Here is a 13913-nt window from a genome sequence, read left to right as displayed (position 1 = left end):
ATCTAGTACTGCTTTTGAGAACGTGTTTTTCTTTTGTTTGAGGTAAGCAAAATAATCCAGCTCTTTTTTCCAAAAACAATCATTTTTTCTCATGCACCTTTCATTCCAGCTGTGCCTTCCAAAGGCCACCAAATAGTTACTCCGTCCTTAAACATGGAAATTCAAGTCAACTAACCAAACGGATTTTGTACTAGTTCCGGTTGCCTGTTCACATCAGAAACTGAATCAAACCGAACGAGAAGTAAGTTAGAATTTGAAGTTTATTTTCAAATCATTACAGTGTTCATACCAGTTTGACATTATAAAGTAGCAGACGTAAAAGTAAACACTGGGAAGCACATGTATATTCCCATTCTGAAAGAAGACGTGTTCTATATACAGAAAAAAAAAAAAAAAATGCAGCAAATATTAAGTATTCAAAGTAATTTTCTGACAATTCAGATGTGATATATTTACAAGAAAAGTATAAGTTTTAAAATAATTAAATAATTTTCATAGAATTATAAAAGTATTGAGATAAATATTAGGAGACCCTGACAATCACAAGAACATTTTCCTACGCTACTGAATATGAGGGGTAGTTCTATAAAAAGTCCCAAAATAGAGCTAATATTTTGCCACTATGAAATATATCAAATTACCAATACCAAAATATGCTAAAATAAACATGCAACGTAGAAGCTGTACCAAAGAAAAAAGCGTGAGGCTCCTGAATATTGCAAACTGTCTACACAAGATTTCTTAGGTATGTTCATGAAAGAGTAACCTTCAAAAGAGCCACTGAAATGGGCATATCATCAGAAAAAGTGACAACTACTTAAAACCTTTCCATTCTACCATTTTCGAATATAGCTGCAAAAAAGGAAACAATCGAAATGTGCCTTTTCAAAATATTAGCTTATGAATAAAAAAAGTTGAGTAGCGCACTTGACGCATTTGGATTTTTAAACTGATTCTATGACAATTCCAATGCAATAAATAGTAAACTCTGGACCCCACTGCTGGAGCAGGAAATCTCTCCCTCTCTTTCTCAAACAAGAGTCATCTTAGAAAATGAAAAGGGGAAACAGTGACACGTATGAATTCCAAAACAGAACAGCACAGTAAGATGGCAAAGTATCATAAGAACAGCAGCATGTGAGATTCAAGACTATTATCTTAAAGCAAACGTTTAAGAATCAACCATAAAGACGATACCTCAAACTCGTCTATTATTCAACACTTGAAACTAAGGATTTCTCAGAGCGGTGCTTACACTGATGACGTCCCCGTGATTCAATGTATACTCAAATGTGTGTTTTAAAACACGAATATTGCACAGGTAGTAGAATAAAAGCATTCTGGCATCTCAAACATAAGATGATATCTTGCTTAACACAATAAACTATGCTACTGACAACTAATTCTATCTCAACGTTTAAAACCAATCACATAGGACTTTTGAGGAGCACGTTCATCTGACAACGTTCTCAAGCAAGATGAGAAAACACAGGCACTTGAATGTGATTAGTGACAAAAAGGAGAGGCATGACTAAGGGCAGTTATGTCTTCACACACAAACTCACAGTCTTTCACTGATCCAAATATAGAAAGAAGAACTATTTATAAAAACCTTGATAAGAAAATCAGATCTCCCAGAAATTTCACACCAAGTCATTTTCACCATTTCATAAAGCAATGACTGCTTAAGGTCCTAAGCTTTTTCAAACACATGTCCAAGATACAGTTGTCTGAATTAGTTCCCCTCCCCCAACCCCCCCGGGCAACCTCCAACCCTCGCTAAACGGTCCGGTGATAATCTCTGCGGCAAAACTTGCTACTCACCTCGATAACCAGAGCATCAAAAGTGGTGACCATTTCCAAACTGTCCACGTCGTAGTATAAATTTTACAGCACCACAGACATCATGATTTCAGTTATCTTAGTCTGACCATATTTCATTCAATAATATTAACCAGTAAGAATGTGTAAATATCAAGCATCTAATAGGAAGTCAAAGTAGCATTTTAAAAACAACCAAAATAATTAATAAGCATTTTTAATGTTTTACGTGGTGAAACATTTCAATTGTCAAATTCACTAGGAAAAAAAATACCACGCACACATTTTCATCACCCAAGCGAGAGCACACGAAGCTTCAGACAGTTGATACTGAAACACTTAGGTTTTTTTCTTTCGTTCGTTCACTGTGTTTTGTTTTGTTTTGTTTTAAGGAAATTACATTTCGTTTGGCCACTCCCGAGATCCTTGGTTTACCAGCTTATGAAGAGTACATCTAAGAGGCAGTATAATCTATGTATTAAAAACCATTTCACCCTTTATCATCTTTGGCTAGAAGCCTCGTGAGAGGAAACAGGGGCTGGGGAGGCGGAGGGGGGCGGGGGGGGGGGGGGGGGGGCGCGTGCTTCGTCTTACACGTCACTGACCGGAAGGCTTGCATCATCCAAGTCCACCGGGTCACAATCTTTATCCTGAGGGCCAGTTTTACTTGGAGGTTTGAGCGGAGCGCGTTCAGTCACTTTGGAAGCTGGTTCTCTTGGAGAGACAGTCTGGACCTTGAAGTTCCCTGGCTTGACCTTGGCAAGAGATTCGTAAAATCCTCGCTTCTCCACGGTAAAGCTTGAGACCAAAGAGTTGCTGCGAGAGGCCGTGCAAAGGGAGGCGGCGGCTGCGGCGCTGGCAGAGCGGAAAGCGTGCTTGGGGTCTGGAGGACAGCTGGGATGCTCCTGGAAAGAGGACAGGCCGTCAGACACAGTCAAACATTAACGACGGAGTTAGTAACTCAGCGTGAGACTTTACTCTCTGAAAAACAAACAAAACACACACACACGGAGCAGAAGCACGAGCCATGCAGCAAACGTGTGCACGTTCCTTCCCAAAGCAATGCATTTTTAGGAGTGAGGTTAAAGCAAGGACAGTCCACAACCATTTCCACTAAGAAACCAGTTCTGTCACCAAAGCTCTGCCACTCGAAGCCTCGGTCGGCCTGCACCGGAATGCGGCGCTGCAGCCGCGGCTGAGCAGGTGTGTGAGAGGGCCCTGTGGCGTCGGGTCACGTAAGAGTGTGTTCTAGTCTCTCGATCAACACTAGGGATCGTCCCACGTATTTTAGAAAGATAAAAAATAAAAATGCAGGATATAAAAATGAAAGGCCCTATTTTTTTAATAAGCAGAACTCACTATTTTTCAAGCCTACGATTCTGTCTGGCAGTCTGACCAACCTTCGTTTTTCTGCCCTGAGTTTCACGGCAGCGGATAATTGTGCCGCCTTTTCACTTCCTCTTAACTGTATTTATTCAGTTTTGAACACGTCCTTGATTCTCATGGCTTGAGAGTTTGATGGCAGCAAAGGGTACATATTTAATCATTCATTAAATCTGTGGCGAAATAATGGTCAGTTGTGACTCTTAATTCCCACTCGCTTCTAACTTAAGATATCCTTAAATAGGACCGTTCCAAATGCATTGCCATGTAGTTCCCGGTGTGCTGTGCTCATGTATGACACTCGTGGCTTTGAAAACAAAGCGCCACAAGTTCACAAAACACTCCAGATTCCCACGAGCTGGCTAAATTTCGCCTGAAATTGAAAATGCCATGCAAACTACAGTAATGTGGAGTTTATCCAATGCATAAGCGTGCATGAGTTTGCATAGATTATTAGAACAAGGGTGCGGTGCAGTGGTGTAGCATCAAAAATCTCAAAATACATAAAATACAGAAGTTGAAACTTGTGGCAATTCGGTAAATTAATTTTTAGGACAGCTTAATGCGACTTGTTCAATTAGTAAGGTTCTATTGCTCTTTCATGATTTATCTTTTCTCGTTGTTGTTTAAATATACGTATCCAACCGGATGACCAGAGGGAAATAGTTTGCGTTAGTGTTGACAAAGTCAGTTACGATAACTGCAAAAGGCAGTTTGGTTAACTCAACTTTCTACGATCAGTTGTGAGTAGTGAGTAAGTCCGGGCCCTCTAGTAAGAAGGCACGTTTGCGTGAGAGCCCACATACGTGCTGCATTCACCAGTTCTTGATGTATACCTCTGTATACAAGGATTCGACAGCCTTCTGGCCTGCCGCATCTGGAACACAGTGCAAAGCTAAGATTAGAGTTAACCTATACTGAGGAGAGGGAGGAAAAGAGAAAGTTCTGCCGACAGTCACAGCTAGAGAGTCCACTTCGCCCCCACCACAAAGCACGAAACACAAGTGCCCTTCTCCAAGTTTCCCTGTTTCCCCACAGGCAGTGTTTTTGCAGAGAGTCTCATATTTGGCTGCTGAAAAGGTCACATAAAACACAGGCAGTTACAAAATTAACAGGTATGAAAGTGACTTCTAAGATATTCCAGAAAGGATACAAGGAGACTCATTTAAGAAATGAGAAACATGGATTTGTTTTTACCGATCTGTAGTTTATCACTACCAGGAAACTACCAGAAAAATACCAAAAGCGCAGAATATCTGGCATTTACAATGAACCTGTAAAAGGTAATGTAAGGCTTTCACGCTACATGTTAGACTACATTCTGTGGACAGCAGTGATACGTTTCAAGACACTTAAAATGTTTTTTTCTATTCCTCAGTAGAATATTTGTGTTTTCAGATGAAAGCAGTGACCAAAGTGTCCTACAGCCAAATCTTATTCCTATGATGTACCTGAACATGATAAATTAAAAATTAAAAACATTTTTCTTGTTATTTCTGAGAATGTTTAACATTTCAGTTTTACTCTCATATCATCACAGAGACAATTATGATAGTGAAAAGCAGCGGGCTTCTAAATTACTCTACCAGAAAAGGACAACGAGGACACGCAATGGAAAATAGTGACGGAGAACACGAAGCTGTATTTCGGGTTCCAGCTGCTCCATTCAACGGCCTTATGGTGCCAGTAAGCCAAAAACACCTTAACTGAAATTCAAGGCAGTAGAGGAGAAATGGAGACTTTCACCAAACTGTGTTATGCTACAATTTAAGGCGCTTTACAGGATTAGGCCACATCCCGTACTGAGAATTTGTCAAGTTGTAACAAATCCAGACCTACTGACAAGTAAGAACTCCTAAAACAAAGCAAGGAAACGTTCATTCTTTAGTTGCCCTGCTTGTGCATTTAAGACAATACAATGCACAGAAAGTTATATATACATAACACTACAAGGAAGCATTAAATTAGAAATGCATTATTTTTTTGCAAGTCCAATTGGTACGAAAGTCAACATGCAAATAAATCTCAATACAGAAAGAAACCAGAAGGATTAGGGGGAGAGGAAGGAAAATAACTCGACAGGATGGGGGGGACCCTAGGGAGTATCACCCCAGAGAACAGGAAACATACAGAAGATGCTGATCGGCCAGGTCCCCGCTGTGCTACAATGGCACCAGAGACTGCTTTAATCCAACTGTGCATCTCTTCAGGGCTATCAGCCTAAGGGAAAGAAAGGACTCATTCAGTCAATTCGCCCCCCAAATCAGCTCCTACATCTACAAATCCAACGTATTCATGTTGGTAAAGTGCAGTGTCAACAACAAAATCATTCCAAGGCAATGGTTTCCAAAAACTTTCAGAGTCACTTTTTTAAGTCAGGTTTTGCCGGGTAAGTTATTACAGAGCCGTAAGTTGGGCACTCGATGCTTTAAGATCAGACCCATCAGAAAGTCAGTATGAATACTTCTGGAGAGAAAACGAGAGGAAGAAGTCAAAGACAAAGCTTCTCATTTTGCTCTATCTACTGCTATATCGTCTGACTCTGCTACAAGAGTATTTATGTAACTGCGGAGTTAAAAAGCCATTTGACATAAGTTTATGTATTATTTTTCTAGAGATCATTTCTAGTACTACTGAACTACTACTGAAAGTAGTGTTGGTGGTCATATTCCAAAGTATCATATTCCTTGACAGGACCTTGCTTTCCTACGTGAATTAAAACTTTATTATTAAATCCAACCAAACAAAACCCAAGAGGGGTGTAGAGACACCTCCCTTTACTTCTGTTCAAAACTTTTAAGCTACAGAAGAATACTTGCAAACCAATGATTTTAATAAGGACTTTTAAAAGGAAAAACCCAGAGCAGGCAAAGGTAAAGCAAAAATCTAGAAATCAATCTGGCAAAAGAGGGGGTTTAAAAAGGTTTTATGTTCTGACGGTTATTCTTGATCTAGAAACTTAACCTATAGAAGAAATCCAGGCAAAGTTAAGCACAAAAATGTTCATCTTCACATTGTTTATAATAGTAAATACACAAAACTACAAAAATAATCAGTAACAGAGTAGCAGGGAAAGAGTTTAACTGTGGAGCATTCATATAATAGAGTATGGTGCAGTTCTAAAAAGTTTTTACAGAATTTTTAATGATGTGGAAAAAAATGACTATAATATATTAAATAGAATATAACTGCGTGTGCTTTATATGACCCCACTTGCTATAAAAATATACGCCTTTAAAAAAGGCACTATAATTAGAATGGTTTCCTGAATGTGGGATTCTGTGTGTTTTATAAACTACCCCTTTCTTCATATCTTTCCATGTTTTCCAAGTTTTCTGCAATAATTATATGTAGCTTTTATAAGACAAAAACAAATGTTCTTTAAAAAAAAAGAAAAACTTCCAATCTAAATAATACACCAAAAAGAGTATTTTAAACTTAAATACAAGATGCCTATCTACCACTGGTGAGATCTACGGTCTCCTTTTATTGTGGGTATTTTCAGTCCCATTTCTAAAATTACCAAAAATGATGCAGTCAAAATTCTACAATACGTGCAAAAATAATCCAAATTGAAAGTTAGCATCTACGTTAAAACAGCATTTCCCTTCCCATAAATACTACTTAATTCTACTCTACGAATTCATAGTCAAGAGTACCATCTGCTGAACATATGACCTACCGATAATTTTATGTATAACATTTTTTTAAGTTGTGAATTACAGGTGTCATATTTTTCCTTATCCTCATAAGCAGTAAGTTTATTTATGTTCATGTCACCTCTAAAATTATTAATCTCTTGTTAGGAGGATCTATAATCTCCAAAGAAGACTCTCACCTGCACATAGAAAGTTCGAGACGATGTTACAATTTCAAAGAGATTGTCTCTCATCATTATGTCACTGTTAACAAAAACAAACGTCCAATTGCACTTAAATAGCAGTTGTTTGATAGTTTTTCTTTCACTCATTCATCTAGTACCAAATATAGGTCAATAAGAAAATAAACAGAGATAAAATGTTGATGTAATTTAGCAAAACCAAATCATCTTTTCCAATTTATTTTTGCATTAATTTTACATATTTTATATGTTATATATATTTTTAGAAGAGGTTCATAAAAGAAGTTTAAAATCCAAAGTTTTCAGCTGTGAATAAATCAGTTTGCTCAAAGAAACACTGCACAGTTACCACATTTTCTTATAAAGCTCTATTCTGCAGCAACTTCAAAATACTTAAATTACTAATACATCAATCTGTCAAATATGATAGAAGTTGTTCACGTTAAAATTTTTCCTTTCCGTTAATAAGCCTAATTGTTAGTTTTCAAATGAAACAAAAAAATATCTCAATACTTTGAGGATTTTGTAAGTCCTGGCATATCCCAACTAGGAAGAGTTAAAAGTAATGCTACAAATAACCCAGGAAAACATCACCTGTACACACCAACCAAACTGAAGCCCTGCTGAGTACTAGAGTGCTGCGGCAGGCACTAAGTGACAGCGGGTGCTTACTTACCTCTGCTTACATTCCTGGACTTTATGAACCTCTTTAAGTGGTATTACGCGGAGAGGTTCCTTTTCCTGGCAAAAAAACACACGGACACATGATGTATATTCTTAAAGTCCTTTTAAGGATTAGTTGTCTTACTTGGAGATCTCTATGAAGCACATCTGAGACGTAAATCTACCTTCCTGAACCATCCAGCATCAGAACAGCTCAAACACTGAATAACCTTATGCACACTGTGGTCTGAAACACGGAAACTGGCATATAACCCGTATTCACATTATTTCTGGCCTTAATGACAGCGTAGCTTATTAAAAGCCATGAAATCATCAGACTTTCCCCCAGTGGACCCTTCCAGACCCCGTAAGTAGAAGACTTCCTCTTCTGGAATGTTATTTTGAGGTAGAAGGCACCAGAGTAGCAAATACCCAGCTTCTCGGAGTTAAATTTGTCATTTTAGGTATATCACTTTTATATGAATACATTATTTTAACAAGCACAATTTACTGAACTTTTACTAAGTCCAGGACATCCACTAGCTTTTAAGCATGTGAGCTCACTTCAACTTTCTACAACCCCACAGTACACGCACTCCTATCCACCTGAGGAAACGGAGCCTCACACGTTAATTAAGTACCTCACCCCAAGGTCACAAAACTAGACACAAGACACAACTAGTTCCCAATAGCCTGTTTATACTACACGTGCCACGAAATACTATATGCCATATTTCACCGAGTATCACACCGTAAGATTAAAAAGTGCCATTATTTGATGCAGCCCTAAGAAAAAAATTAAAGCATGGCTGAACACTTTAAAAAATCACCAGTCTTTAAGTTTTACAAAATGGTTCATTTTTAAAATAATTTCAGAGTATAGGGGCGCCTGCATGGCTCAGGTGGTTAAGTGTCTGACTTTGGCTCAGGTCATGATCTCACCGTTCGTGGGTTCAAGCCCTGCATCAGGCTCTGTGCTGACAGCTCAGAGCCTGAAGCCGGCTTTGGATTTGGGGTCTTCCTCTCTCTCTGCCCCTCCCCCGCTCATGCTCTGTTTTTCTCTCTCTCAAGAATAAAAAAAAAAAAAAATTAAAATAATTTCAGACTATAAAAGACTTACAAAAATAGCACAAAGAATTTCTGTACACATCGCACCCCATTTTCCAAGATGTTAAAATTTCACGTTTGTTAAATCATTCTGCTTGTTGTGTTCATGTATGTGACTATGGTATGTGTGTATATATTTTTCCTGAAATGTCTGAAGGCAAATCATAGATATGTGCTTTACTACTAAATATGTTAGTGTATAGTTCCTAAAACAAGGATGTTTCTTTCGTAACTACAGTACAATCACAGAACCCAAAAACTCCACACTGACGCAATCCTGTTATCTAAAAACCATATTCACATCTCATTAATTGCCCAGCAGTATCCTTAACATAAAAAGGAAAACTACAGATTTGCTGCTCCAGAGTTCAATCTGGAATCAGACCTTGTATTTAGTGGTCCTATCTCTTCGTGTCCTTTATTGTGGAATAGTTCTGCAGGCCTTCCCCCCACCCCCCCTTTCAACCTTTAGAGTTTTCAAGAGTCCAGGCCAGTTGTTTTGTAGAACGTCCCTTAATTTGGCTCTGTATGATGTTGACCATGCTTGGATTCAGGCTATGCAGTTTGGCGGGGAAACCACAGATGCACTTCGTTCTTCTCGGGGCATCATTCTCAGGGAGCGCGTGAGAGGGGTGTGTCCCATTACTAGGGTGTTACACCTCATCTCGTAAGGCCGTGTTTGCAGTCACTAGAAAGTTACCCTTTTCTCCTTTGCCATTATGAAACATCTTGTGGGGAGACACTCGAAGCCTACGGAATACCCACTTTTCCCATCGTTTTGCCCACTAATTTTATCAAGCTTCGAAAATTCTTGCCCGAAACCATCATTACTGTAGTAGCTGCCAAATGGTGATTTGTCTCCAGCCCCATCCATTCATGTATTAGTTGGAATTTTACTCTACGGAAATGCTTTTCTTTCTCCGTTTACTTATTTGGCTTGTTTTATTCTCTGGGTTGTAATCCATTACTATCATTTTTTATTCTGGTGCTCAAACTATATGAGTTTTGGGTACTGGGAGCCCCTTCAAGCTGGTTGTGTCCTTCTGTCACGTCCCCATCATTCACTGAGCCACTTCCTTATCTTCTGTCACAACTGGATCTTCCGGGCCCAGCTCTTCCTGTGCCTGCCCCACCTCTGACATCAGCCATCTCTCCAATGTTCCCGGTTCCTGTTGAAGAATAGCGTTTATACTTGCTTTTGGGGGAAGAAGACCACTCATCTCTTCACTCCGCCATGGCTTTCTCACGATACATGAGAAGTAATACTCCTGTGAGGTTTTAATGTGTGCTTCTCTAATTACGAGTGATACTGAATATCTTTTATATGTTTAAAGACCATTTTAATTTCTTTATAAAGGAACTGTCTATTCATGTCTTTTCCTCATTTTTCTACTGGATACTTTCCCCTTGGTTTTCTCTCTCTGTAAAATTTGAACCAACCACAAACTTAGACAAAGGTTGAAAACATAGCACAAAGACCTGACTTTCCGGAACCATTTCAGAGTGAGTTGCTGACCTGGCCCCAAGGCCCTTTAGTGTGTATTTCCCGCAAAGACATCCCTTATGTTATCACAACACAACCATCCAAATCAGGAAGGTGTCCCCCAAGTGTCTTTTGTTAAAGCAAAATAATTCAGTTCAGAATCGCTGACTGCATGTACTTGTCATATCTTTCTTTCCTTCAGTCATTCTGTCCCTAACTCCCACAGTCTTGACTCTCCTGAAGGCTCCAAGGCAGTCATTCTGGAGAAAGCCCCTGACTTGGGTGTGTCTGATCCTTCATCAGGATTAGATTCAGGTCAGGCATCTTTGGCAGGAACATCACAGAAATGAGGCAGCAACCTTCTCAAGCTATCCTGTCAGACGGTAAGTAATTTTAATTCATCTCATCACTGATGAAGTCCGCTTTAATCATCTGGTCACCTGTTTAGAGTGGTATCTACAGTGGTATCTTTATCGCTATCAAGTTACCATTTCCCTTTTTGTACTTAATGTGCATTTTGCGGATGGGGACTTTGAAACTATGTGCCCTCTGGTTCCTCATCACACACACGTGTATACTCATGCATCCACCCATTTCTCCCGTGTGGGTTCATGGATTTCCACTTTATTCAAAGGGCAATAATCTGTTACCATCATTACTTATTTTGATGCCTAAAATAATCCCCCAAATTTGGCAAGGGCGGCTGTTTTCAAGTTGGATTCTGGGTCCTTCCGTCATGTCCCTAGCATCCTGTGAGCACTTTGTTTTCCGATATGAGACATTCCAGGCTTATTTTTTATTTATTTCTACTGTTTCAGCTTTGGAGTCTTGTCATTTCTCCAAGAGCCCAGGTTTCTTTCCACGGAAAATGGTGGGGGTTTTTTCCAGTTGCACGGAGCTAGGAAGTATATTATATGCATATATATGTAAACCCATGAATACGTTTACAGCTCTGTTTAATTCTACATCTACCTGTATATGTTAAGTGCTCACATCGATACATTGAATTCCAACCTAATACAAAAAGTCTTCTCCTTTTCCTTATTTGTGACTCCCTTTTTGGACAGTGAGAAACTAGGCTTCTATGATCCCTAACATATTTACTTATTTTATCAAGTATATATGTAAACATCCTCCCATCTCTGCCACCACCCTCTTCCCAATCTGAATACCCTCTTCCCCCTACTCCATGTTGGGCTAATCCTCCAAGAGGACAGCCTCCTCGTCCTTCTTGGGTTCCTTGCCCACACCCAGGCTACTGTAGCTCCTTGCACCCCTGTCCCACCACACGAATGCCTACACTGATCTGCCTCACCTAAAAATTTTAGGTCTTAATTGTTTGGGAGGAAAGAGGGCAGAGGGTAAGGAAGAATCCCTCAATTTTTAACATTCTTTAGGGGTATCAATGTTTTATCCTTGATACATATTACAAATACTTTCTCCAGGTTTTCAGGTATACACTTAAATCCTTCATACCTACTGAAAAAGTTTTTAACTCCTTATCTCTTAGAAAAACAAACTAAAGTAATCACAGATGAAATATGTCTAGGACTTACTTCAAAATATAAAGGGGAAGTGGGTGGTGGTACCTAAGAAAACCAGCCATGTGTTGATAAGAGGGGTTCAGAATACTATTCTATCTACCGTATGTTTAAACTTCTAATGATCAGAACGTTTCATAAATGAGCCCGTTTGTACTCTAAACATCAACTTCTATCATTTATCGTTCTTGAGCATATATAGGTACATAAGCAAAAGTAAAGTGACTAAGGTTTTTTTAAAACTTCACATTCGGATTCCACCTCTTCTGAATCACTTTTTGACTCAGAGCCATCAATGTCAATGTTTTTCACTCCATACCATTCTCTGTGTCAAAAAGAGTGAAGGGGATGAAGCATTTCTTAAGAACGTTCTACCGTGTCCCTGAGATTCTCTTGCAAGCTGCCAGCACCCTCTTCTGCGGGTTTTGGTGCCGGTGTTTTCCGATCTTATCCAGAGGTGCTGTGCGCCCGAAGCAAAGACAACTACCCCACAGCTGCTGCCTGACTGCCCCTCCCCCGCAGCTAAGACAGCCGTTCAGAAATGTTACATGTGGGGGGAATGTGCACCTGAGTTATTGATAAAGGTAAGTAATTATAGTATGTTTAAAGTTTCCAGCTGTATCTGAGTTTTCGAAGTGCTTAACACATTCCTAAATACACATGGCATAATCTCCCTGCTTCCTTTGTTAGTTCAGTATTCTCTCATCTCAAATTTTATAGCATAACGTCTACATGCAGGTTTTCAAAATTTAGCAAGTATTTCCGTAATAGTTCTTATCTCATAATTACTGTGGGTGACAGGGGGGCATGTCAATTTCTCTGGCACAACTGAACTCCTGAAAAAGGCCAGAATATCGCTGCTGTTCTCTTTATTCCCAGTTCCCGGAACAGTGTGCCAAAGCCACGGAGGGCTCAATGAATGTCTGTTGCATTAATGACTCTACCCAAGAGTACGATCATTAATTAAAGCAATGAATCAACCTACTAACCAAGCAAACGTGCAGCCTTCTGAGACACCACGTCTGATACTTTTTGAACCACGTAACTACTACTTCCCGTTGAGGCTCTTCGAATTGGACGTCTGAGAAAGGTCCCTGTGCTAAAATGGCTATTCTTGCTGTGCTATGCCATTTTTTCCTTCATTCAAAAACACTTCTTGATTATCTACCAAGTATCAGGGGCTGTGTTCATAAAAGGGTATAAAAGAGATCTTTGCCTTCAAGAAGCTCATAGAGTCAAATGCTAAAGACAAGTATGCATACAATGGCAAAACGCAGCCGGAAGTATTATGATAGAAGTGGACTTCAGGAACCGTGGTGTGTAAGGAGAAGGCAGAGTTCAAAAGCTTCCCAGAAGAACAGACACCTGAGATGAATCGCAAAATAGTCCTTTCCTGTTCTCTAAGTACTCTGCTGTCCAGTATAGTACCAATAGCTATGTATAACTATTTAAATTAAAAAATACTAAAGAACAATCAGTTTTAATTTTAAAATGAAATAAAGGTAGGTTCCCCAGTCATACTAGCCATATTTCCAGTATTCAACAGCCACATGTAGCCAGTAAACCTGGTCAGTGAAGATATGGACCATTTCCATCAGTGTAGAAAGTTCTACCAGATAGTGCTGTTCTGGTGTCTTCATTCAAATAAAGAATATGATCCCCACTCAAAGGTCCCATAAAACAAAAGGAGGTAGGACAGACATGTAAGGAATAAAAAAGCATTCAAATTATCCAGCAATCTGCGGCAGAACTCAAGTTATGTGAGAAGAATATTTTAAATAAGAATATTACTCGAACAAGTGAAAGAGGGAATTTCAATCTTGATTCTACCCCACAAGACAAAAAGGTCTTATACGAAAAAACTTGAAAAGTCAATCTGCAATAGAAAAAAAAAAATTTATCAAGAGAGGGCAGAGAAAAGAAGGTAGAAATGCAGAGTTAAAATGTTGACTTTTAGAGATTTAATTCTTCCTACAATCTCCTCCAGCTGCCCTTCAGAGGACATCGGTAGGTGAAGGAGTTCTGATGTTTTTAATTCTTTCAAGGTGGAACGCCTTTGAAGGTATGATCTTTT

The 13913-nt window shown here is 39.2% G+C and overlaps 1 protein-coding gene across 6 annotated transcripts in view; it reads right to left on the bottom strand.

Moving 5' to 3' along the window:
* Positions 1–2382: 2382 nt before the first annotated feature.
* PLEKHA1 (pleckstrin homology domain containing A1) overlaps positions 2383–13913 on the bottom strand; it is a 38045-nt gene continuing 26514 nt past the window's right edge. For 2 of the 6 annotated variants that reach the window (XM_042908075.1, XM_042908079.1), the window contains exons 8-11: positions 7722–7786; positions 7043–7106; positions 5335–5424; positions 2383–2726 (exon numbers count right to left, since the gene is read on the bottom strand). In XM_042908075.1, the coding sequence (XP_042764009.1) occupies positions 2412–2726; positions 5335–5424; positions 7043–7106; positions 7722–7786 (534 nt within the window). In that variant the 3' untranslated portion in view covers positions 2383–2411. Of the gene's footprint in view, positions 2727–4010; positions 4082–5334; positions 5425–7042; positions 7107–7721; positions 7787–13913 lie in introns of all 6 variants that reach the window. The other 4 variants (XM_042908076.1, XM_042908077.1, XR_006194409.1 and 1 more) reach the window with 4 other exon arrangements.

This window comes from Panthera leo, chromosome D2, assembly GCF_018350215.1.
Source record: "Panthera leo isolate Ple1 chromosome D2, P.leo_Ple1_pat1.1, whole genome shotgun sequence".
NCBI classification, from domain to species: Eukaryota; Metazoa; Chordata; class Mammalia; order Carnivora; family Felidae; genus Panthera; species Panthera leo.
The sequence above is the reverse complement of the archived record's forward strand: the minus strand, read 5'-3'. Positions and strand labels throughout refer to the sequence as shown.